General features: G+C 39.3%; 1 protein-coding gene across 12 annotated transcripts in view; it reads right to left on the bottom strand.

Annotated features, from left to right (window-relative positions):
* The window catches only part of ptprt (protein tyrosine phosphatase receptor type T), a 444,335-nt gene that overhangs the window by 368,999 nt on the left and 48,064 nt on the right, over window positions 1–27,272 (bottom strand). For all 12 annotated transcript variants that reach the window (XM_047347294.1, XM_047347295.1, XM_047347298.1 and 9 more), the window contains exon 2: window positions 8,113–8,238. In XM_047347294.1, coding sequence (XP_047203250.1) covers window positions 8,113–8,238 — 126 coding nt within the window. The remainder of the gene's footprint in view (window positions 1–8,112; window positions 8,239–27,272) is intronic.

Here is a 27,272-nt window from a genome sequence, read left to right as displayed (position 1 = left end):
CAGAGGTTGCTTTGACATCTTCTGTCTCACATCTCATGCTTTAGTCTGCATTCATGAACTTTTAATCTTTATATATAGACACATATGTGATATTTACAGTTCACTATGTCTGATGTATCACCACTCAGTTGAGGGGTTCTCAGCTGGGTGTTTTCCCTGAGGTTCTTTAAATTTGTTTTGCACATTTGTATTTCTTTTGTAGTTTTTATTTAATTTTTAAGCTTCCAGAGCTGTAATATTATCAAATCTATATGAAGGTGATCAGGCACAGATTAACATCATCCTAGACAAATCTTTTCTCATCTATAAATCGTCAGGGGTGGGGATTATAACATTACCTTGTCAATACAGAGATGATGAAAGAAGCTAAAGGGCTGATTCCAATCTAATCAGGGTTTGCCCATGAATCTATGAGCTGTCACAGCTATGGACTATATGACAACTACGTCTAAATGGAGGTGGAGAGGGCTAGTGTGAGAGATTAAGAGAGCTGAGATGCCAATCCCATCTCAGCAGAGGTATAAACTGTCAAGTGTGGGTTACGTTACATGACAATCTTATCAACCACATCAATATTAAGGAGGGAGGAAGATGATTACCTGACAATATCTATGATGAAGATAAACGGATGAATGGAACAGGTTTATTTCATTCTTCAAAAACATTTGGGCCTTTACATAGCCAGGAAAGATCTAAAGGTGAATATTTATTGAGAAAATAACATTTCATTTCAATTCCAGACATTATTGAGAAATGTATCTAAAACCTGTTTTCAATGTATTTCAATTAAACCAAGTTAGATGAAATCTTGGATTTGTGTTATCGTATTACCATAGTCATATAATCACTAGCCTTGTGATTTTATCAAGAAACATTTTGTTAAATATTCAGAATTTGAATAAATATTTCACAAGAGAAACATTCATCTTAAGACAGTACATTTAGTGGTGTCATAAAGAAGGTGTCACCAGTTTGTCTTAGGTTAAGGCCTGTTTGTGTAAAAACCTACAGGACTAAGAAGGTTTTAGTGTTACTTTGAGGTTTATTCAGTGTAATTTACACTTACAGTATATAAGAAGTTAGAAAGGAAGGTAACATTATCTTTATGTAATATTTTAATGGTATTAGCAAGGACAGGATGTTAGGAACCAAACAGGAACAATAGGAAAGATGACATTTTTGAAAGAAATAGAAATGTGAAGTCAAGGAAACATTTTCAGTTTAACATCGACATAAGCTGCAGTGAACTCTTTCACTCTGTGGATGTAAGACTTTGCCGTTACATTCGAGTTATATTCCTGTATTTATTCTTGATTAAATTGACAGTTTTGCATATGTCAACCTGTGTGTCAACTACGTAGCAGTAATAATTCAGTAACATGCTGCAGTTATTCTTTTTGTTTGATTTAGTAACTGATTTAGTCATTGCATGACTTATCCATTGTTTTCATTTATTTCGTTCAGTTAAATCTTTATTTTGATATTTTGCTAGAGTAGTTCGCTACATAAGATACCTAAATTTAAGTTGGAATTAATTGGATTTTGGAAATGCAGTTATATGTGGATAAATTACTGCTGTGATTAAAGTTAGTTAAAGGCAGAAACAAGGATGATCTCATGGCAGTTCTGGCCATCAAGAATGTTGCACTAGGCGAGGAAACTCTAAAGGTTATTTCCTAGTATATAGTTCTTAATACTTTTATATAATTTAAAGGCCAAAACTAAAGGTTCAGGTATTTTTGGCAGACAAAAATAACTGAATACATGGCACAGCATAGCTTCAGCCATTTTATGTATGACTTTACTGTAAAGTTTGAGTAGAAAGCATTGTATATCGGTGTTTAGAAGGTTGTCAGTTTTATTGTCAGTTAGTCAGTCATTTTCTACCGCTTATTCCATAGTGGGTTTTATTGTTGTGTTGATAAATGGATCTGATATATTACTATAGGTATCAATAGACCAATATGAGCATTACCCCACCCAACATCAACAAAACTCAGAGACAGAGAGATGAAACTAACTATAATTTGTTCCTGCCCAGCCTTATCAGAGATTTAGCTGTCAGAGCAGTGGGCAGTTGATCGCTCAAAGACCGTGATGGCTATCGTGCTTGACAACTGCCACCCACTGCCGATAGATGAGACAGATAACTGACAAGAGGCCTGCATAACTGAGAGCGAAACGGAATGGTGTAACAGCCAGCTCAATCTGATCAGATATTCACTGAAAGAGTGTGGTGTTGGGGTTGAAGACGGCTGCAGCACTGACAAACTGCAGACACTGATGGGAAGAAAATTAGATGGAAAGATGATGACGATGATCATGATGGATGATAGCTATAATTGACATGACTACCAGATCTTTTAGGAGCGTAAGGAGGAGTACCATAACTTACAACACTGTGGGAGAGTTCATTAAAATGGAGAGATATCATGATAAAGAGATTAAGCTTTGGAGATATTTATGCTGGAACTAGCAAATGAATCGAGTTGTCTGCCACCAAAGTGAGATCAAGTTCTCTGTTAAACAAAGCCCGTCTTTTAAGATTGAGATAGAACCTGGGGAACATAGAGAACGTTTTCCTTAAGATCCATACGTAAAGGTTTCTTTGGATTGTTAGTTTTTTACCATAAAACGAGGCCACACAACTAAACTTGCAAATGATAAAGAGTGGAACAAATAAATGTAATACTGTATGTATGCACTAAAACTGTTTCCAGAGCAGTTTTCTATTTATAGATACCTTTAACCTGTAACGGAAGTGTGAGCCTGAAAGCAGATGAGTTTCATTACAGCAATAACATTTTTGGCCTTTACTGGTCAGTAACTCAGCCTTTAGATACATTACTCTTTAACATACATTACTGAAGTCTGTCAAGATTTCCTCTTCACATTGTATCATAATGCAAAGTGATTTAATTAGTATAATCTTCATGTTTGTTTCACTGTTATCATATCACACAGGCTCTGGATCAATAATAGCCTTTGCCAATTCGAACCCAAATTTCAATCAATTAATCAAAACGCTTTAACAACCAAAGGTCTGCACAAGTGAATAAAAAACAAACAGCAAGCAGTAACATCACAATAAATTCAGTTTCCATTAAAAACACAAAACAGTAACTTGGTCTTTTGATCCTATTGTACAGAGATGTTCGGAGGCAGCAAGTTAAAGGTTTTTGTTTCTCACCAGGCGCTGTCATCTGCAACAGTTATGTACATAGAGAATAATTGAAACTAACGGCAACAGTGTGCCCGCTGATAATGTCTGCTTTCTTTTGAAAATGCTTCCTTGACACTAAATCAGTGTGAAGACAGACACGTTATTCTACACAATTATATTATAAAATGGAAATGTAGAAGTCTACCAACTCGCAATTTCTTCCTAAGGTAAAATAGGATTTGCTCTCAGAGATTGTTAAAATCTGTGCTTAGAGGCGCTTGAGCCACTGGATGGTTTCATCTGTTAGGCGCATTATTATGAGTCCTCATTCAACATTTTTCTAACTCACGACTTTTTTCTAGTTTGTTCGGAATGCTGCATCTGTATGTTACTCCAAAATTAAACATTGATTATGTCCACCAGTAAAGCAGCTTTAAGAATCAGAAATGCGGCTGTAAAGTTACTGTTAAAGTCCAGCTGTTGTGATGAGTTATAGCTGGTTTACCATAGAGTCGGTTTGCTTCTCTTTTATTTGACATAACAATTTGGGTCTTTGTCTCTGCTTTTGCTTTTCCCAGTCCTACACTATTGTTCCCTGTGAAACATGCAAAAGACAGTGACCAATATGCAATTATAAGAAAACATGAACAAAGCATGAAATCAGATTTTTTCTTGAATTATTTCAGCTCTAACATTCTCTGCAGACTTGATATTACAACCTATTTTAAGTGGTTGTCGTTCTGATTCCTGTTCATACTTCCTGTTCATACTTCCTTCTTATGAAATACGGCCCCAATCAAGCCAAAATAAGCCGTGCATAACCACGTTTGCTTATGGTAGACTGTAAGATTATTTTTTTTTTAAATCACTTTAAATCTGTCAAAGCAGGGCTGAAACATTTCCATGGCAATCACAAATCTAAAATGTTGAGTTTTAAACATTCAAAACTGCACAAGTTATGGATTTGGCAAAGGGGTGAAATGACCAGAACCAACAAAGTGGATTAAAAATAAATGTGTCAAAAAGGATTTATGTAACAAAATCAAAACATAATCCCTAAATTTTGTTAAGAGGTGGGCCTAAAAAAAGCAAGGAAATCCCTGCGTTTCATTTGTTGTGGATGTTAGCTCCTTGTGTGGCATCTTTCTAACTCCATGCTCCAGTTTGAACATGTTTGATGCAGAAAGACGCATCTGCTTGTTGATGTTTTATGGAAAGATTGTGTCTAGATCTGGTTAAAAACAGTTTATGGTTTGTACCAAATTAATGTGTTTTACTGTGATTCTATAAAACACACAACCGCTTGTCGAGCCTTTCATATGTAGGAGTGCTGTCGTTTTGTACCTGCTCAAAAATGATTTGGGATACCTCGGTGGAGTCTTCGGACGCAGTCTGACTGCATGTGGAGCAAATGTCAGACAGATTTCTCTACTCACATCTAAATACTCAACATAAGGCAATGACAAATGGAAGGTGAACCACAATAAGAAGTTTGCGTTTTGAATATTCCCATTTTTTCTCCTACTTTGTATTTTAAGTATGCCAAATGGCACAAGCCGAAATTAAACTTTTTTAAGTTTTAACTGGCCTCAAATTTAGGTTGTACGGGATGTTAACAACATATTTATGCTATTGGCAAATCTATGCGGTGTGTAGGGAAAAACAAATTGACTTTTTAAGTAATATTCCTTACCATGAAATTATAAATGCTGCTTTGATGAAACTGTATCTAAAAAAACAGTCATGTCAATCAAACAGAAAAAGCAGACATCTAGCCGTGAAGCAGGGAGAAGAACAAGAAATGAAAAAAGTGTGAAGAAGATTGTGTGGAGTAGCACATGTGTTAGAAAGTGAGACTGTGGGCGAGATATAGAGGGCAAAAGGGCAGAACTATGAGAGAAAACGAGATGGATAGACGGGCTGTCTGATTGCCATTTGGCGTTTGACAAATGGAGGAGAACCCAGCTGGGGTCAAATTACTGAGTCTGCCAATTCAGATAGATGGAAAGAGATCTCAGGAAAAAAAAAGCTGACATTTTCTCTTGATGCCGAAAACAACAGGTTCCAACATATTATTACAATATATATATAAAATTAATAATTGTAACTGTTTAGCTTTAAAAGGGTGATCAAGTTTACTGAAACATGATTTTCCTGTTCAGTCCATGGACTTACAGGATTTGCTTTAAAAAACCTGACCTAAACTAATTATTTAATTAATTATTATTTATTAAATCAGTACAACACATCCTTTTCCTGCACATTATTTATTAATATTCTTGCATTTTAAACATACAGGTCCTTCTCAAAATATTAGCATATTGTGATAAAGTTCATTATTTTCCATAATGTCATGATGAAAATTTAATATTCATATATTTTAGATTCATTGCACACTAACTGAAATATTTCAGGTCTTTTATTGTCTTAATACAGATGATTTTGGCATACAGCTCATGAAAACCCAAAATTCCTATCTCACAACATTAGCATATCATTAAAAGGGTCTCTAAACGAGCTATGAACCTAATCATCTGAATCTACGAGTTAACTCTAAACACCTGCAAAAGATTCCTGAGGCCTTTAAAACTCCCAGCCTGGTTCATCACTCAAAACCCCAATCATGGGTAAGACTGCCGACCTGACTGCTGTCCAGATGGCCACTATTGACACCCTCAAGCAAGAGGGTAAGACACAGAAAGAAATTTCTGAACAAATAGGCTGTTCCCAGAGTGCTGTATCAAGGCACCGCAGTGGGAAGTCTGTGGGAAGGAAAAAGTGTGGCAGAAAACGCTGCACAACGAGAAGAGGTGACCGGACCCTGAGGAAGATTGTGGAGAAGGGCCGATTCCAGACCTTGGGGGACCTGCGGAAGCAGTGGACTGAGTATGGAGTAGAAACATCCAGAGCCACCGTGCACAGGCGTGTGCAGGAAATGGGCTACAGGTGCCGCATTCCCCAGGTCAAGCCACTTTTGAACCAGAAACAGTGGCAGAAGCGCCTGACCTGGGCTACAGAGAAGCAGCACTGGACTGTTGCTCAGTGGTCCAAAGTACTTTTTTCAGATGAAAGCAAATTCAGCATGTCATTCGGAAATCAAGGTGCCAGAGTCTGGAGGAAGACTGGGGAGAAGGAGATGCCAAAATGCCAGAAGTCCAGTGTCAAGTACCCACAGTCAGTGATGGTCTGGGTTGCCGTGTCAGCTGCTGGTGTTGGTCCACTGTGTTTTATCAAGGGCAGGGTCAATGCAGCTAGCTATCAGGAGATTTTGGAGCACTTCATGCTTCCATCTGCTGAAAAGCTTTATGGAGATGAAGATTTCATTTTTCAGCACGACCTGGCACCTGCTCACAGTGCCAAAACCACTGGTAAATGATTTACTGACCATGGTATCACTGTGCTCAATTGGCCTGCCAACTCTCCTGACCTGAACCCCATAGAGAATCTGTGGGATATTGTGAAGAGAACGTTGAGAGACTCAAGACCCAACACTCTGGATGAGCTAAAGGCCGCTATCGAAGCATCCTGGGCCTCCATAAGTGCCACAGGCTGATTGCCTCCATGCCACGCCGCATTGAAGCAGTCATTTCTGCAAAAGGATTCCCGACCAAGTATTGAGTGCATAACTGTACATGATTATTTGAAGGTTGACGTTTTTTGTATTAAAAACACTTTTCTTTTATTGGTCGGATGAAATATGCTAATTTTGTGAGATAGGAATTTTGGGTTTTCATGAGCTGTATGCCAAAATCATCCGTATTAAGACAATAAAAGACCTGAAATATTTCAGTTAGTGTGCAATGAATCTAAAATATATGAATGTTAAATTTTCATCATGACATTATGGAAAATAATGAACTTTATCACAATATGCTAATATTTTGAGAAGGACCTGTAATTGTTAACCGCGAGCAATGCACTCCGCAACTCTGTATTGTATAATAAGTCATCCACTCCTGTGAAATTAAAATGTTGCATGTGAAGGAAACTCTTGGAGACTCTCTTCCAGAGCCGCTTGGCGTTCTGAGATATGACCCTCCACAGTTGAGCTGATAATACATTTTACCAAAAAGTCAATATTAGTGCTGCAGATGTCTAATATTCAAACTCTGCATTACCAATACAATAAACAATCTTTTGCATTTTTTTAAATTTGTTACAGTGATAATATAAGCAGTCTGATTGATGTCACAACAATGTCTTATTGCCTGCAAACTATCCTTTCCCATGTATAGAAAATATTTCTTATACAGGCAATTATTTTAATATACCTTAAAAATGTCCACATTGAAATGTTGTCATGTAAACATATAGCTTAGAAATACAAACCTAACAATGCTCTGGGTGATTATGTTAGTATGATTATGTTTAAGCAATTAGCACACGCTTTTATCCAAAACAACTCACAAATGAGGATATAACAATGCAGTTAGTATCAAACCAATAAGTAAGCTACTTGGAAGGAAGGCCAATAGTCAGGTGGCTGACCGTGTAGAAACAGAGTGCAGGCATAGAGGTAAGTGCAATAGAGGGTGTATGGAAATACAGAGTATGAGTTGCTCTCTGAACCGTTGGGTCACTGAGAGTTTCTTGAAGATAGACTAACTGTTCTGGTAGAGCTCAATAGGTCATTACACCATCATGGAAAGACCCACATTTAATGTATATCTTGACTGTTTAAAAGGTTCAGAAATACCACAGTTTATAATTGTTAATACTTGTTTTCATTAGTTTGATATTTTATTGATATTACAAGAGACTGCAAGATACTTGTAACCTAAAAATGTTGACTCAGCTTAATTTTATTGATCATTATGCCCAAAGCATCCCTCTAATTAGTTCTAGTGTCACTAATGGGTGTCTAAGCAGTAAAATGATTGCTTTCCTAACTCAGGAACAGTTCAGAAAGCTTTATAAGAAAACAATGAGAAATCTTTCTGGAAGCCTACCAGTAGGCAGGGCAGGGTCCATGGTGGGTTTTTCCCAGGAGTTGACTTGTTCCCAAGTAAATCCATTGGTTCCTAAAGACACGCTGTATCCACAGCTGCTGTAAGACTCCTCAAATGTACAGCCACCTAAAATAAAGGACAAGGAGGAGTTAAAAAATTACAGATAAAGATACAAAAAGGAAAGAGTGCTTAGTATAAAAAGTCAAGGTTGAGTTAGATTATATTTCTGAACCAACATCCGCTCAAACATGAAGATGAAGGTTATTATTAAAAATTAAAGCAAACGTTAAAAAAAATTACAGAGGAAAAAAGAAAAACATAACATGCAAAAAAGTCCAATAAAGAAGGTGATATTAACAGTTTAAACTGTCATGATTACTGGCAGCCAACAATAATTAGCTTCAGTGGATGGTAACATCAGCTATGACGATGGTTCTGAATCCTAGACAGACTTTCCACTTTCATGTTGATCAGGTGCGTGGGAACTGGGAAACACGTAAAACATTCAAGACAGCGTGCCAGGAGGACCATGGCTGAGAATCACTGAGCTACGACAACTCCAGGAAAACCACAAGGAAAGGAATGAAAAGCTGAATACATTTAGAGATCCACGTGTTGACTTTTTACTTCCTAACAAATATACAGCATTGATCAGCCAGATACATTCTCGTTCATATTTATCAACGTTGCAACCAACAATGTTACTGAGGTGTAGGTTAGAACAGCTGAAACTGAGACATACATTTGTGCGCATTAGTGAGTGCATCTGGGTAAATGTGACTCTAGTGTAAAGCACTTTCAGTGGTCAGTATGACTGGAAAGGCGCTATGTAAGTTCAGTCCATTTACCATTTAAAGGTTAAAAATAAAATAAAAATTGCTCCCTCATCCATGTCCCTTCACTTGTTATTTTGTACTCTTGAAAAAAGAAATTTTAATATCAAATGCTGATAAAATCTACTCAATGTAAATTAAACTTCTATTTTAACTAGAATCGTTACTTATTATTCTAGAATATTAACTTGCTGTTATAATTATAAAATTTTATTTAATAAAATACAGCCAATAGCAACCAATTGGGTGTTATTAAGAATATAATACAAATAAGTTCTCAGCAGGGTTCACTGGACCCAAAACAAGACAGACACTGTCAGTTTATCAGAGGCAGCAGACAGAAAGCCAGATGAACGTAAGAAAAAAGAACGAGTGAAAGAAGAATAGATGAAGAGAAAGCTTAACGTGTCAACATGATTAAGTCTCAGTGTCTCATCATTATTTCATGGCCCAGCTAAGATGCATTTTCCATTACATTAGTTTTCTCCGTTAGCCCCGGGCATCACATCCACGCACATAAACACACTAATTGGACATATGCTTTGACACACAACCATTTTCATTTCTTTTAAAATATCTGAAATGGGATAATGTCATTAGTTTACTCAAATATATCTCTTAATGCCTTCTTTCTTTGTTTTTTGATTATGCTTTTGATACTTCTCATCTTCTGAACACTATAATAAGTGTGAAAATAGTAAAACTTGTTTTGAAAATAAAACGCATGAATCTAAACGAACTGAAGCAGACGATTTTCAAGTAATTTGTACTATAAAAACTTAGTGGAGCAACCTAAAAATACAACAAGCTAAAGTCTAAAGGTTTGTAACTATTTTTAAATTCAAAAAGTTTTAATAATACATGTAGAAGACAAATTATCTAGATTGTTAAGAGAGGAAAAGCAGCAGCAGCTCTATGAATGCTACAATCTCCTGAACTAACCAATCAATGTACAAATATATTACACACAATTGATCTCTACCCTACTGCTGATTTTTCAAGGACACAGGGGACTTTATTCCTTTAGGGTAGTAATAGAGACTGGAAGCACTTGGAAGTAGTAAGTAGTAAGCAGTAAGCACTATTTCTAACAATATATAAAACTGCTCCCATCATAACGACCTTGACAGCCGCAGTTGGCAGTACACAGCTATAGAGGTCCATGTTTTTCACATTCATATCAAACATTATATGGAATGACATTACATCCCTCAACAGGTCCCCATATAATAACCAAGTGTAACAGGTATAATTCAGCAAAACCAACAGGACGTTTTATAAAAAATTAACTGCTAAAAAATATCAGGCTTTACACGACATTATTTTTGCAATCAGACAGTTACTTTGACTGGTTATGTTTTATGGATCCTGTTTTGCAGCATGGGCTTAAATGGGCATACAATACAAAATTCACTTTTTTAGCCCTTGAATATACTTTGTTGTGTACTTGGAGCCTGTAGCAGTGCAGAAAGTTGAATTTAGTCTCCCCAGGTGTAGATATCTTTGTATTCTGTTTAGGTAATATTTTTTGGTCAGTTCAGTTTTCTCTATCATATACTACGTTTTTGGAACTGACACGTCACAGTATTTGCTGCGGAACAGCTAAATACAATCATGGACTTCCAGCTGATCAATTTCACGTATCCGCCATATTTTTTTTCTCGCCGTGATTTTGTAGTCCAATCTCAAGTATGTCTAAGCTGCAAGTTAATAAGTTTAAATGTTCTGTTGTTAATTACACTGTCACCCAGCAACAGAACATCTTCAAAGTAAATTTTATTTTTCATGGAAATGTACCCACATCAGTAGGGAAATTCCTATTTCTGGGAATAGGAATTCCCCCTTTCTATTAAGTGGTCAGTTCCTTCTGTCTATGGAAAGAACGGACGCAGCAAAGCGATAAGCTGCAAATAACGCTAAAATTGTTATGATTCTGGCGCGTCTGCTCTACCCTGTCTCCCTGGCTGCAATCAGTAGATTAGATGCACCTGGTGGCTGCTGCAGTGTAGTGCAATCTATGTCATGCCAAGCACCTGTGTCTTCCCTGATATATACTGACTCTGACAAGCAGACGGTGCCAGATTTTTGAAAGCCATTCGTGTGAGTAGATATCCAACGTTCCTTCCTGTCTGATCATTGTTCTTGACCTTGCCTTGCCTTTTGGATTTTTGCTTCTGCCTGCTCCCTGTCGGACCATTTGGATTTTGGTTGTCGACCTTGTTTCCTGCATCTGGTTTATGCCTCTGCCTGCCCCTTGCCTGACGCCTCTTGTTCCGATCATTGACCCTGTTTCTGTCCTTGGAATATTGAGCCAGCCTTGCCCTCGGATTATTCAGCCTGAAGTCACATCTTACCTGTGCTGTGGAGATCACCGCCTGCCGCCCACTGAGGTTTCCCCTCTGGGTTTCAAGTTCCACTCAAGACAAAAGCAGGTTAGTGGCTTTTCTGATCCTTGCAAAATCTGGAGAGACTACAAGTCACTAATCCCTCTTTCTGCCTCAGTGATTCCTGGAAGCTGTGAGGAGTGTTACCTGTGTGACGTATTCCTGTGGCTGAATAAACCTTTTAAACTTTCAGTACTGTGTCTGGCTGAATCTTGGGTCCGCCTTTTTCTGATTCATAGCAAAAATGACAACAAACTTCATTACAGACATGACTTTTTTGTATGTTGATATGACGTCCTGCCATTGTGTTGATACCAGTAGGATGGTGATGTTAGCGCTGTGTTCTGCTTTTAGCTCCTTGAGGACAGAACCGTACTCGTGTTTTGAATAATATTATCACATAAATAGCTCAGCATTGTTTTTGCGTTTGGGTGGAGTGGAAAGCTCTTTGACCTGGAGGAGGCAGATGTGAAAGGCCTAAATTACACTTAAAGAAACGGCACCAAAATGAGTTGCTCTCAGCCGCACCTCAGAACAGGTAAAAGAGGAGCCTGTGGAGCAGCAATAACAAGGAGTTCAGACCAAAGAATTGCAGTTCCACAACTAAAAGGTTTAAATGTGAAAAGCAGGTATTTAAAAGCATATGTCCCTTTTAACACTGAACCAATGTGGTTTTTAGTCTAAATAATCATAAACTTTAGATGCAAGTAAATGTCTAATACAAAAGTGAAATTCATGTAAATGTTTATAAAACTGAGTTTGCATAAACCGGCACTAATAGGTGAGATTGGTCTCATTTCAGGACAGTCAGTTTTTCTCTCTGGTAAAAAGTTTCTGATTCTTCAAACTCAGGTGTTCACTGCAAGTCCAAACGCCCTTGGAAATCCCAACTATCTGTTTAAAACTCCCATGTTATGGCCCAGCAGAAGAAGAGATTTTTGATGCAGCTTTGATTAGCCCTCTTCTGGCAACACTTATACCAACTGAGATTTGAAATGAAACCAACCTGTCTTCTTTCTGCACTTGTGTTAAGGAAACAACCTCCAGCAATAGGTAAAAACTAATATAACAAAGTATTACTTAAAGATATGAAAATGGCAACTATAAATTAATCAATACTGAGATAATTAGGCTTCAGTGCCCCCTTGCTGTTTAGAAATCTCATTAAAAATGAAAAGAAATTTCATAACAGAGCTGTAAACAGGGAAAGAGGGGATTGTGAGTAAACCATCAATATTCAATATCAGATCTGCAATTTTGAAAGCATGATGAGGGGAAACACAATGTGAAGTGGCTCAGAGCGATGGCCATGTTTCTGTGTCCCAGCGCCCTGATCCAGCTTTAATAAATCAGTACAACACATCCTTTTCCTGCACACAAACATAATTACACGTATTTTAAGCTACATAGAATACATTTCTGTAATAGAATGTGTGTGATAATGACTACGGAAATATTAGGAGGTGGAGTGGGATAAAAGTCTATTGGGCTGTATCGGTGAGGCTGTATGCATATGGTAGTGTTTTATAAAGCTGAAGCTCTGAATCTTGACTAATTATAAAATAACTAACAGATATTAATAAATGCTGCCTTATGAGAGCCCCCTTCGAGCAACCTAGAGTACAAAATAGTGGCAGATGGTCATTTAGAGGCATTGCTAACTTTAGCGAAATTAAATGGTTATGCAAATTTCACAAAAACCAGACATACTTTACATCAAAACTGGAAAAAACATGAAAATTATCGTGAAGAGTTTATTTCTGTATTGGTGCATTAATTATTGCTCCAACAACTGTTGTTACAACAAAATGCAAAAAATGTAAAAATATGAAACGGGCAAAAAAACTAATAAATTGTAGTTCACAACATACATGCCATTGTTTATTATTGCATGCCTTTCAGTCAGAAGTGGGGTCTAAAAATGTCATCTTGCAGTTGATAAAGGACTTAAATGCAGAGCTGAACTGAAGAGAGGCTGTGTACTTTAATGACAAAGTAAAAAAGACTTACAAAAAATTGGTCTAGCTCAAAGAGACCAGACAAGTAGCACAGGAACCAGACCAGGCATGGAATGGTTGTCAGAGAGATGAGGAGCATGGCAGAGAGCGGACACAACAGAAGAATCCAGCGGGAGAAAATGAGAAAACAGCAACGCACATACTGAGGAAGGGGAGGGAAAAATGGCAAGCAAGCCAGAAGAGCAATCAGAGGAGATGTGGAGCAGGTGTGGCTGAGAGAAGGCAGAGCAGCTGAAGGAAAGCGACTATTTACCACAGATTAGCTGATCAGAGATACAAAGAAATTACAACAGATAAACAGAGATCTTAGAAATAATTTTAAATGAACAAAGAACATCAGAATAAACCAAATACAAAGAAATGAACTTATAAGGCAACACCTTATTAACCACAAACAGCGCAGAGAAATACACTAAAAAAGACAAACCCGAAAGAACATAAAAAGGAAATTATCTGTTTGTTTCCAGTTTTGATGGTATCTCAGTAAATCAGTCAGAAATGTGCTTTACAACATCTGACTGTGAACATGTTACAGTGTTTAAATGTATGGAATCCAGAGACATATACTTGTACTGTTTTTGGTTAAAGATTGTTTCCTTATGTCCTATCTTGTTACCAAATGAATGTGTTTAGCTGTATTTCTATAAAACACACAACCGCTTGTCAAAGGTAGCTCAGTATGCGAAAGTCAGTCAGTCAGTCATTTTCTACCGCTTCTTCCATAGTGGGTGGCGGGGAAGCTGGTGCCTATCTCCAGCAGTCTATGGGCCAGAGGCAGGGTACACCCTGGACAGGTCGCCAGTCTGTAGCAGAGTATGCGAAAGTATTGTTTGATAAATTTGAATCTTTAAATCTCAAATGATCAAATTCAACTGGTTTTGGAACATTTTTGCAATGATCCTGATGTGTTTGGCTGTTGATTTTCATTATTTAGAAGGTTTTATGCAAGCGGTGTTTGATGACGGTTGCTGGTGATGATTTTTCTACATTTGTTCTGCCTGTTGCCACAAAACTTTGGCATTATGCCTAAAAAGTAACTATGAAGAAGACACAGTACATGAAATATAAAGGCATCTTTTAGTTTTTAATTAAGGATAAACAACTCTGCTTTGAATGTCCCTCCATCATAATAATGGCATGTACTTTTATGTTGCGAATGCCTCAATCTAAAATAATATTTCTCAATTTAAAGATAAATTGAGAAATAATACATCAATCTGAATATGTAAAAAACGTGTAGGTTTTCCTAATAAATGCTAAACATAAAATGTTATATATATATATGGATTGATATTTGCTAACAGAAAAGCAAAGCAAAACCACAGATATAAGTCCACACAAGTACTCCACATTTAAAATGCTCAACCTTCACATGATTGACCTGGTTCATCATTTGTTAAAGAAATATATTTCTTTGATTATAGATTTATTTTAATTAGATGTTAATGAGAAATCTTTGCACAATTTTCTCTATGTGTCATAGCTGCAAGCATGGAAAGCCGTTCAGGTTTCCATCAGCTTCTAGAAACAAGTTTTATGACTCACAAAATGTGTCAGTTTAATGGGAAACAGAGCTGGAATATTCTGGGATGTTCTGCTAAAATATTCACACACATTAGATGTTTCACTATGATGATATAGGTGCTTTGTTGCTCTAATCTATAATGTGGGAGCAAAATGCAGATTAGTTTGCATCTAATAGTCTGCAGCTGTGAATGAGTCACTGAAGAGGTAAATCTCTGTGTGGAAGTCTGAACATTTGCTTCTTTGCTTGTTTACTTGAAGCGCCGTCTGTGCAGCTGACTATCCTAGAAATGATTCTGTTTGTGTGCTAGCTCCATTTCCCAGCACAGAGTTGCTCTACTGTTCAAGTTCAAGTTTGTTGACCTGCAGGTTTCTTTGGTTCCCTCTCTCCATAAACTCAAGCATCCAAAATTCAGGTATTAAACGACCAGTGTAACATAAATCATTCATATACCATACTAGGATTCTTTTACCCCTGGTTATTGCTGATGTTAAAAGAGGCCAGCATCACCAGAGAGATGAGATACTCTATTCATTTTTATACAGAGCATCTGATTATAGTGTTTAGCATCAATGAATACTTACTCATAGAGCCAATGAGATTGGGCACAGATGTGAAAATACACAGGCTTTAATTGATCCAATGAAAGTCTAAAATTGTCCTTTTCCCCATTAAATAGAAGTAATTATTGTCAACAAATAAATGGGAAACAGAGAAATAACAAGGACTGCTGTTGAGATGCAATTTATTTTGTTGTCAAAAACCCTTTTAGCAGAGCCTAATGAGCATATGATTTGTTTTTATTTTGCTGTTAATGCTCTGATGATTTCAATGCTAAATGTATAACTTTGGACTCATTTTATGCACTTATGCATTTTTAAAGTAAAGGAGCTAGAGCGTAAACATTTAGTCAACATTATTACCATTTAGGACTTTTCACTTAATTTAGTCAGGATTCTTTGATTACTACTCTGCACAGAGGTCATAAAAAAATACAATAAAACATGGAACCTCCTCCTTGAACCGCCACCTTAACGTGGTGGAGGGGTTTGAGTGCTCGAATGATCCTAAAGGCTATGTTGTCTGGGGCTTAAATGCCCCTGGTAGGGTCTCCCATGGCAAATAGGCTCTAGGTGATGGGTCAGAAAAAGAGCGGATCAAGAACCCCTCATGACGACTACGAAATCGAGGCACGTGACGTCGCCCAGTACGGCGGAGCCGGGGTCCCACCCTGGAGCCAGGCCTGGGGTCTGGACTTGTCGGAGAGCGCCTGGTGGCTGGGTTGCTCCTCGAGGGACCCGGCCGGGCCAAGCCCGAACGAGAGACGCGAGACCATCCCCTAGTGGGCCCACCACCTGCAGGGGGAACCGTGAGGGACTGGTGCAAAGAGGATTGGGCGGCGGACGAAGGTGGAGACCTCGGCGGCCCGATCCCCGGATCCTTAGGCTGGCTCTAGGGATGTGGAATGTCACCTCGCTGGGGGGGAAGGAGCCTGAGCTTGTGTGGGAGGTCGAGAGATATCGACTAGAAATAGTCGGGCTTGCCTCCACACACAGCGTGGGCTCTGGAACCCATCTCCTCGAGAGGGGCTGGACTCTCTTCTACTCTGGAGTGGCCCACGGGGAGAGGCGGTGGGCTGGGGTGGGTTTGCTTGTCGCCCCCTGCTCAGCCGTCTCATGTTGGGGTTTACCCCAGTGGATGAGAGGGTCGCATCCCTGCGCCTTCGGGTTGGGGAGAGGTTTCTGACTATCATTTCAGCCTACGGGCCGAGTGGTAGTGCAGAGTACCCAGCCTTCTTGGCGTCCCTGTCGGGGGTGCTGGATAGTGCCCCTCCCGGGGACTCCATTATTCTGCTGGGGGACTTCAACGCCCACGTGGGAAACGACAGTGACACCTGGAGAGGCGTGATCGGGAGGAATGGCCTCCCCGATCTCAATCCGAGCGGTGTTTTGTTATTGGACTTCTGTGCTAGTCACGGATTGTCCATAATGAACACCATGTTCAAACACAAGGGTGTCCATCAGTGCACTTGGCACCAGGACACCCTTGGCAGGAGGTCAATGATCGACTTTGTTGTCGTATCAGCAGACCTTCGGCAGCATGTTTTGGACACTTGGGTGAAGAGAGGGGCTGAGCTGTCCACTGATCACCACCTGGTGGTGAGTTGGATCTGCTGGGGGAGGAGAAAGCTGGACAGACTTGGCAGGCCCAAGCGGATAGTGATGGTGTGCTGGGAATGTCTGGCAGACCCCTTGGCCAGGGATGTATTCAACTCTCACCTCCGGGAGAGCTTTGACCAAATTCCGAGGGATGTTGGAGACATAGAGTCCGAGTTGACCATGTTCTCCGCATCTATTGTCGATGTTGCCGCCTGTAGCTGCGGCCGTAAGGTCTGCGGTGCCTGTCGTGGCGGCAATCCCCGAACCCGGTTGTGGACACCGGCAGTAAGGGATGCTGTCAAACTTAAGAAGGAGTCCTATCGGCTGTGGTTGGCTTGTGGGACTCCTGAGGCGGCTGACGGGTACAGTGGGGCCAAGCGTGCCGCGGTTTATGGACAGGATTTCTAGATGCAGCCAAGGGCCGGAGGGGGTCTGGTTTGGGGACCAGAGGATTTCGTCTCTTCTTTTTGCAGACGACGTGGTCTAGCCAAGACCTACAGCATGCACTGGGGCGGTTTGCAGCCGAGTGTGAAGCGGCAGGGCTGAAGATCAGCTCCTCCAAGTCCGAGGCCATGGTTCTCGTCCGGAAAAGGGTGGCTTGTCCTCTTCAGGTTGGAGGGGAGTTCCTGCCTCCAGTGGAGGAGTTTAAGTATCTCGGGGTCTCGTTCACAAGTGAGGGGAGAATGGAGCGGGAGATCGACAGACGGATCGGTGCGGCTGCCGCAGTAATGGGGGCACTCTGCCGGTCCGTTGTAGTGAAGAGAGAGCTGAGCCGAAAAGCAAAGCTCTCAATTTACCGGTCGGTCTACGTTCCTACCCTCACCTATGGCCGTGAACTTTGGGTCATGACCGACAGAACAAGATCCCGGATACATGCGGCTAAAATAAGCTTCTTCCGTAGGGTGGCCGGGCACTCCCTTAGAGATAGGGTGAGGAGCTCGGCCATCCGGGAGTGGCTCGGAGTAGAGCCTCTGCTACTCCACATCGAGAGGAGCCAGTTGAGGTGGCTCGGGCATCTATACCGGATGCCTCCTGGATGCCTTCCTCGGGAGGTGTTCCAGACACGTCCCACCGGGAGGAGGCCCGGGTGACGGCCCAGGACATGCTGGAGGGACTATGTCTCTCGGCTGGCCTGGGAACGCCTTGGGCTCCCCCCGGTGGAGCTGGAGGATATGTCTGGGGAGAGGGACGTCTGGGCATCTCTGCTGAGTCTGCTGCCCCCGCGACCCGGTCCCGGATAATGCGGAAGACTACGAGTACGAGTAAAACATGGAACTCAAACGGTTGTGTTGATCTTTCAAGCATTCGGTTTTTGTCTTCAGCTTTATTTTGGTATTTCATATGTATTTATATTCTACTCCCCTCTACATGTGTTTTATTCACTGTTCAACTTCAGTTCCTTCCCTTCCCTCACAGCTGCACCCTATTTCTAATCAACCACCTGCTTCTTCAACCACCTGCTTCTTGTTCAGTAATCAACCCTCCAGCCTAAATGTGGCTGGTCAGCTGGATATCCCTTGGACCTTAGTTTTTGTGAGTTTTTATATTTTATTTCTGTTTTTTATTTCCACTTGCCTTCCTGCATTTGTGTCCAGCCATCACCATTTCATGACTTTGGGATTAGTTTGCTGTGGTTTTTAGGAGTGATAAATGGCCAGTGTGTATAAAATTAGCAAAATAAAATATTTTTCCTGTAGACAGTATCACAATCTTGACTAAAGACAAATCATAGTCCTGTTCAGAATCTGGGAAGGAAGTAATTAAAATGACTGGGGAGGTGACTGAACTGCATCAGAACCTGGTTAGACTAATCAGAAGAATACAGACCAGCGTGGTGAGAAGCTGAGCAGAGGCGCTGGGGAAGATTGCTAGTTAACACAGAAATGAACATAGTAAAGATGAAGCCCCAAAGATGAACCTTAACCAATCCACAACGAATAAAACACAAGAAACAACTGATCATCTCAACCTAAATGAACAAACTGGTAATGGAGCAAAATTAGCGGAAAACATCCATAACCCAATAAAATCTAAAAACAAAGCCAAGTGTCCAATCCCAGACAGATCTTCACATTTAAGTGTGATAATCACACATTCCAGAGCCTATCTTCCTTTCTATTGTTTATACAATAACATTTATGCCTACTTTCACCCGCTGCTATAAGACATCAGAAAGCACACACACAATCTCCAGTTCACCCCCATTATAGATCACCCCCAATTTTTCTTTCTAAACTGGGCTTATTTTCCCTGTCATATCTCCATATCTATTTTTAATGCATTTTGCAGTTTCCGTTTTGTCTACCTCACTGAAAAATAATAGTGCAATGGGGTCATTCCTGGTCTTCATAAAAGGGACAATGCACCATAGCAACCAGAGACTCATTACTACCTAGTCTTTGGTTTTTATTTTATTCAACAGGTTCTTTCATATGTTACTCCATCCTGGCTATCCTTATAAAAGCTGCATACTTTCAGCAACTATGTTCTCTCTGACTGGGACATATTAGAGAACTGGATGATCCTTATTTCTAGCATTAAAAATGTAGAGAGTAAGCAAGACAGATTTTAACTTGGTCTTTAGGATAGAGTTCACAGATACAGATAATGAATTAGAGTCTTATTTTGTCATAGGTTTAACCCTTCTGAAGTTTTACACATTCTTTCAGCTCATAGTATTAGTAGCTTAATACTGTCAATATATTAGGTTTCATTTCAAAAACTGTATATTTTAATTTAAATAAGCATTATCACTTTAAATGTAGTTGAAAAAGATAAGCAAAACATACAAATAGTATATATGTATTAGTAATAATGTGTAAAAGCTACATCTATTATAAAAAACTAATTAATAGGTTTGCAACATACTGCATTAGCCAACTGTTTATAAGATAATGCCATAAAGGAAAAGGGTTTAATTTAATTCAATTCAATTCAAATTCAAAGATACTTTATTGATCCCCGAGGGGAAATTAGAATTCCAGTACAACCCATCCAAACATACATCATGACACAAGACAAGGGGGGGACGGGTCACCAAGGCTTTGCTGCCCACTCACAGGCGCTGCCCTTGTTAGATGAGAAAAGAGACCACATGTTATGATTCTGGCACGTCTGCTCTACCCTGTCTCCCTGGCTGCAATCAGCAGATTAGATGCATCTGGTGGCTGCTGCAGTGCAGTGCAATCTGTGGCATGCCAAGCACCTGTGTCTTCCCTGATATATACTGACTCTGACAAGCGTGTGAGTAGATATCCAGCGTTCCTTCCTGTCTGATCATTGTTCTTGACCTTGCCTTGCCTTTTCGGATTTTTGCCTCTGCCTGCTTCCTGTCGGACTGTTTGGATTTTGGTTTTGACCCGTTTTCCTGCATCTGGTTTATGCCTCTGCCTGCCCCTTGCCAGACGCCTCTTGTTCCGATCATTGACCCTGTTTCTGTCCTTGGATTATTGAGCCAGCCTAGCCCTCGGATTATTCAGCCTGGAGTCACTTCTTACCTGTGCTGTGGAGATCACAGCCTGCCGCCCACTGAGGTTTCCCCTCTGGGTTTCAAGTTCCACTCAAGACAAAAGCAGTGATTCCTGGAAGCTGTGAGGAGTGTTACCTGTGTGATGTTTTCCTGTCGCTGAATAAACCTTTTAAACTTTCAGTGCTGTGTCTGGCTGAGTCTTGGGTCTGCCTTTTTCTGATTCATAGCACCACATTAGGTAAGTAGAGGGAATAAAATCATATTTCACATCCTTAGCAGGATACAGTTTGAGATTGCAAAAAACCTCAGCACAAAGAAGCAACAAGTTTACAAAACAACATTATGCCGGGAATGGTGAAGGTGGTGTGCGGGGGTGCATATGTTTATCTTGAGCATGTGTGTGTGTGCAAGTAAGTCCATGAAGCACTGTCACATTGGCCATTGTCCTTGATGGTACGATGGAATGTTCATCAACCGGCCACAAAGTTCTGAGCAGGTCCACAGATGTTCTCATGGAAGGGAGGGGGCAGAGGGAGCAGAGCGTCATGTTTACATAACTTCCAGGAGAAGTTGAAGATAGCCAACCATCAAGGCCGTGCAGGGGAGCCAGATTCAGAAAAACAATAATTATTTGGGTTAGGCTGACTCTTAATTTTCTGTCAGCCTTGAGAGTCTCGCTGGTGCTTCTCAAAGGCGAATCCAAACATCCAAATTCCCGGTCTCCAAGATTTATCCCAAGATTTATCCCATTTCCCCCCCGAGTCCCAGAACCACAACCTGCCTGCGATCCTGTGTAAGGATCACATCCAGTCTGCAATTCAGCTCACGTAACATCTCAGTCTGAGTGCTGATCGCCCTGAAGATCCCATCACACATGCCAGGCAGCCTCACAATTGCCAGAACAGCTGCTGACATTCTCCAAATTTCTCGATATGCCAGGTAACCGCTGACTCCAAAAAGCAGAAATCCAAATAATAATAACATTTTAAATCAGTAAAAGATCTCAAAATGCAGAAATGAATGAATGAATTAATTAATTAATTAAAATCAAAATGAGTGAAATTCTGGTGACCTAGAACACCAGGAAATTATCGTCAAACAGTGGATATTTCCAGTAAAATTAGCCTGATTACTTTAACTGTAGTGATCAATAAGACAAGTGCAAAAGAGCATATAACCACATTATGATAATATTAGTGGGAAATAATACAGCATCTCTTGGGACTTAATGAATATTCTGCTTTAATTAGTGATAGGCTATTCTGCAAACTTGCATTTGAAACTACATAATTCTGCCTGACCTCCAATCAGACCCATTTAGACTTGTTATTTGAGAACATGTATCAAATTAACTTTGTCTCACCACAATTTTTACCCTGAAACAAAGAGACTCAATGCAAGCAACCTGGCTTGCATCCACAAACACTCTCAGACAAGCAGGAACAGCAATGTGAAAAGCAACAAAAATAACTCCATGCCCCTAAAATACCCACAAGTAAAAACATCCTTCAGTGATACAAATCCTCGGTCTTTCTCATGCTAAGTTCTCCGTTCCTTCAAGGCACAAATAGACAATTAGAGGTTTTCATGTCAGCCGACACAAACACAGAGCGACAGGAATCACGGAGCCTCAAACCGGGAGGGAGGTTCCCTGAGGCCACCGGTTTTTAAGGAGTCTGTTTACTGCTCACTTAGATAACATCTACTGATCCTGAGTGCCAATCTGTGTTCAAGTGTCTGCGTGTGGGAGCAAACTGAGGACAAATGGCGGCGTTCAGAGTTCCTATGGCGCTGAAAATCCTGGAATACAGCTAGATCCAAGTTTGGTGAATTTTAAATCAAGTAATTGAAAGGCTCTACTCCAAACTACTTTTTGAAAATAATTCTTGTTTTGATTAAATCATTTTTTATAAACAATAAATTCAGATGGTCTGTTTCTGTGTATGGATGGATAGATGGTATGGATAGACAGAAAACAAAAATCTGTGGAAACCTTGCCAGGCAGTCCTGTTAGTCTTAGTTAACTCATATTAAATCTGCTGTCAGCTAACAAGCCAGTATCTATAAATATTTTCATATAGTCATTTAAAAGCATATGCCATCTGCCCCAGAGTACTCCTTACACACAGTCCACCCTAAGGCCATGGAAACTAAATGTTATTATTGCCACTTCAGCAAGCCTGGGTAACATGGAGGGGCGTAAAACAAATAGAGAGTTCTGTTGGATAAAAACTAAAACTCCTAATTATAACAACAGAAGTTGAATGATGGAAAGAAAAGGAGGTCTTGTTGGACTGGAACTTGAGAGATGGCTTGTTGGAGATCCATTTGATCCACAACACACTCGTAGTTTTTTGGATTTTTTTCCAAACAATTTCCAAATTTCTGCTGGTTCTAAACCCGTACCAGTTGTTGCGTAAAGCCCATTTTTTCTTCTGCAGCTCAGGCATGAGCTCTAGCAACCAAAAAAAAAAATCAATGCTGCTGATTTCAGAGGAGAAAACCTTTTTGAGGGTGGTTCTTTTTTGGTTTTTGTTGCTGGGGGGTTGTGTCTCTTGGCACCAGCGGTGATCTTGGCCCTTTGGATCCGACTTTCTGTTTGAAACACAAGGCATGTCCTTTGAAAAACCGAGTGTAGGTATTGATTTCAACAATCAGCAGTGTTTAAAAACGTTTTCCAAGTTAATTTGGTGGAAAAACAATATGAATAATCTGAACTGAGTTTCCTTCCACTGATACAATGAAAATTTCTTCATTCAACACAGACGCAAGAGTTTAATAGTGTCTTTTTTATTAAATGTTTAGTTTTTTTACAGACGTAGTTCAGAACCTACACCACCACCTAATCTAATAATGGAACCTTTGTTGTGGAAGAACAAAATAATGAATAATTTACATGTGATACAGTTTGTGGTTATTGCTTGTGTTGGGACCCCAGCCATGGGTTACAACATTAAAGGCCAGTAAGAACTTTTCTGGAACTTTCAAAATAAACTGTATTAACCTACTTCCAGCACAGCCAGGAACAAGAGGGGTAACAGCGGACTTCCTGTGACGTCACTGTTTGAATAAAAACCCTGCGTTCCAACAAACAGACCTCGTTCCATGTGGATTCCAGATATCATGTACTAAACAAAGGCAGCTAATTAAACACCGTTGAGAATTAGTCATCCAGAAGGTTCCTTTTATTCAGCAAATCATTCTTTAAAATTTTATTTTATTAAAATAATGTTTTATCTGATCTTGCATTGTGAAGGGTTGTCTAAACGTTTGATGATTATTGCCTAAGTTGGTTCCAAGACTAACTTAACTTCATTTACAGGTTCTTCAAGATAATCCTTGGTTCTCAAACATAAACATTGCATGGTAATGTTGCATCACTCTTTTGGTCATGGTTTTAACCATCTTTTATTCAGTTGTTTATATTGTACATAGCCCATTAGTCTTCCTTATTTTTTCATTCTGCTTGGTAGTTTATTTGGGTTGTTTTAGCATAGTAAAGAGTTTGTTGATTGAAATATGTTTGACTTTGAGTTGACTTATTTTTGTTAATAATTCTTGTATTTGCAGAAATTGTGTGAATTCATTCTGTGCTTGGCTCATCCATTTCAATTTTGTCCTAATACCACTGCCTTATTGAGCTGGTATTCATAGGACAACCCTTAACAGACTGAAATATTATTTAATAAAATATTAAAGTATTAATATTAAATAATATATCCATATTTATAATCACAACACCTGCTTTACAGACCAAAGATTTTCTATCCAACTGCTTTCCTTATCTGAAAAGCCCCAAGGATCTATTCTTGGTAAAGCACTTTTCTTCCTTTGTAGAGACTTGGTTCCATTGAAATTTTATTCAATTGTGCGCCAGTGACTGAAAGATCTACCTCTAAGCTGAGGTGTTTTAAAAATTTTAAAGAATGGATTGTGCTACCTTGTTAGCCTAAATGAGAAAGGGAAGAAAAACCTTTCAGATCTCTTGACCTTTAGTCTTCTCACAGTAGTGATCTTGTTCAGATCACAACTGTGGGTTTTACAGCAGCCTCAAAATAAAAGTGATATTGGAAAGTAGCACAGTTGTTTAGCTATGAAAACAGCAATAAACCATGTCTGATGGAAAAGAGAAGAAAACTGAATTCTGCAAATATGGGAAATTTTAAAGTTTGAGTAGAGCTTGATTTAGTCTGGTGAACTTTCATATCCCTTTGAGACTTTTATGCTCTTCTATCCTGTAATATTCCTTTCTTCTGCTTTGTTTTTTTGTGAACAAAATTAAGTAATTCTCTGGCGGTTAAACATCCGATGGAGTTTTGCCTATGGGTTGAGCCAAGAGGATACCATACAATTTTCAGAAAACATTTAACTGATGCCTCTGTTTTCATAACTGACTATTACAAACAGAGATTGCAACTAAATAAAGGTTTTATTTTAAACCATCAAATGTTTCAATAAAGGTTTTCATAGAAAAGCAAATGCATGTGCATTGGGCTAATAACAAGCTTTTATGGAATCATTGTGGAATCTGTTCTGAACTTTAGCTGCGCTATTTAATTCATATTTAGGTAAAATGTTGCACCATTATGAAATACAGACGAGATCTAATGAAAAAAGTTGACTCTTGTTCCCTAATTATTTTGTAATGTGGCCAAAAACCACAAACAAAAACTCATAACTGAGCTTGTGGCAAAAAAAATGAGTTAGCAACAGCCAAGTCAGCAAATGATCCACTAAGTGCCTACAGAGAATAAGCCTTTTGGGCTTGGTAATTGTTTTCCCTCTATCTGATTCTGTGTGTGTATCACTGTCTGTTAAAGTCATAGAGCATTGTCCTGAAGGATCCATTCTGACTTCAATTATCTACAAGAAGAATCAATAGGGGACCTTCCTCGTAATATTTAGTTCTGCATGAAAGAGCACAGAAAAGAACAAGGCCACCATTCGCTCACTCTGGCTTCCACAGACACACTTCATGCTCCATTACTACACTATATTCACAAAAACATGCCTAAGATGCACAACGAAATCACACTAATATCCACTTAAATGTCTTACAGCATGCCTGTAGTCAGACCAGGTAGTTTCTCTGGACTAAAGGGTAAACATGTATGAGATTAAGAAGAATACAAGTAGTTTCTGTTTGAGATGACAACTCAGAAAGTAGTCACAGTGCACTGGAGCAGAAGAAAATGACAAAGCAAAAAATGCACAGAGCAGCTTAGCTTCACATCCACAGTAATCTTATTTTTCTGTTCCAGTAAATCTTTTTAATCTATCTTAAAACACACATAAAAAAACGCAGTTTTCAGTATAAACAGGTACACGTTGTTAGAAATGGCTGAACCGTTCGGCTTGCGCTGGAATCAAACTGGGGCTCAACGTTGTCAAGCACAGTTTGGGTCAATAGTACAAGGCTTGTTTATTTGGAGGAATCATAGGGCGTATCACTTCGCAGCAGAGCTATCTAAAGTTCCTGAAACAGAATAAGATTATGAAAAATCCACAAAATTTGGTTTTGTGTAAAAACAGCATAAAATTCTTAATTATCTGCTGATTTACAGTTATTTTCAAAATAAAGGATAGATTAATGTCTTGAAAATACATTTTATTAAAATGTGAGTTATGAAATATTAGTGAAGTTTAGTTCTGTTTTTAGAAAGTTTTAAATCTAAGAAGCCAGATAGCAGAGCAATTTAGGCAGAATCTTTCACATCCATACAATTTATTCAAAATGTGAGTTGTAGCTCACATTTTGTAATGTTCAAATGTACATCTGGACATTTTCTAATTGTTTTGCTAAGTATGACTGTCGCATACACATGGATGTGCAAAACAACAACAGGGAGGAGGTTTGATCTCATTAACACCCTGCATGTTGATTCAGTTCGAAGACATGCAGTGTTCGGTTGTTAAAATCCTTAGCAACCAATGTAAATGTTTTGACAGAAAAAGAAAGCAAGACCACAACGTTTTCCCAACTACTGTCACAGAAAGTTACAATTTGCGTAATTAAGACGTTTGTCATTCTAAGACTTGTTTTCAATTACTAATTATCAATCCTGAAATTTACACATCTTTTTCTCTTTTATTCTAATTTGAAGCAAACTAATATTATATTGTGTTTAACGAAGCAAAGCAGATCACAAAAAAATAAGCACTAATATAATATACATTATGAAATATCCAGAAACTGTCTATATCCATTTATCCTTGCATGGTTGCGGAGGGTTGGTGCCTATCTCCATCCATCATTGGATGAGAGGTGGGGGACACCCTGGACAGGTCACCAGTCCAAACATGGAGGCATACTGGGCAAACAACCATACATGCGTACATTCACTTTTAGGTGGCAATTCTAAGAGATTTAAAGTGACCAATTAACCTAACAAGCATATATATATAGTGTTGGAGAAAGCCAGTGTACCAGGAGAGAACCCACCATTCTGAAGGAGTCCAGGATGGGATTCAAACCCAGGGCTGTCCTGGGTGTCACCAAGCGGCGCTCATTTTAAAACTGTAGCACTGAAGCGGAAATAAGCAAAAATAAAGCATACAAAATTTATGCAGCAAACCTTTCATTCTTATGGTGCTTATCATATCTCTCCTGTGTCCAGGTGTACATGGGCCACCACATAAAAACAATTAGAGCCTTGAGAAGGTAAAACTGTTTAGAGTTTTACCTTCAGGCCGCCGCTACAGAGCACTCTTTACTAAAACCAGCCGCCACAGAGACAGTTTCTTACCCCAGGTTGTTTCTCTGATGAACATT

The sequence above is a fragment of the Girardinichthys multiradiatus genome, chromosome 20 (assembly GCF_021462225.1).
Source record: "Girardinichthys multiradiatus isolate DD_20200921_A chromosome 20, DD_fGirMul_XY1, whole genome shotgun sequence".
Classification (NCBI taxonomy): Eukaryota; Metazoa; Chordata; class Actinopteri; order Cyprinodontiformes; family Goodeidae; genus Girardinichthys; species Girardinichthys multiradiatus.
Note: the sequence above shows the minus strand (reverse complement) of the source record. Positions and strands in the feature narration are given on the sequence as shown.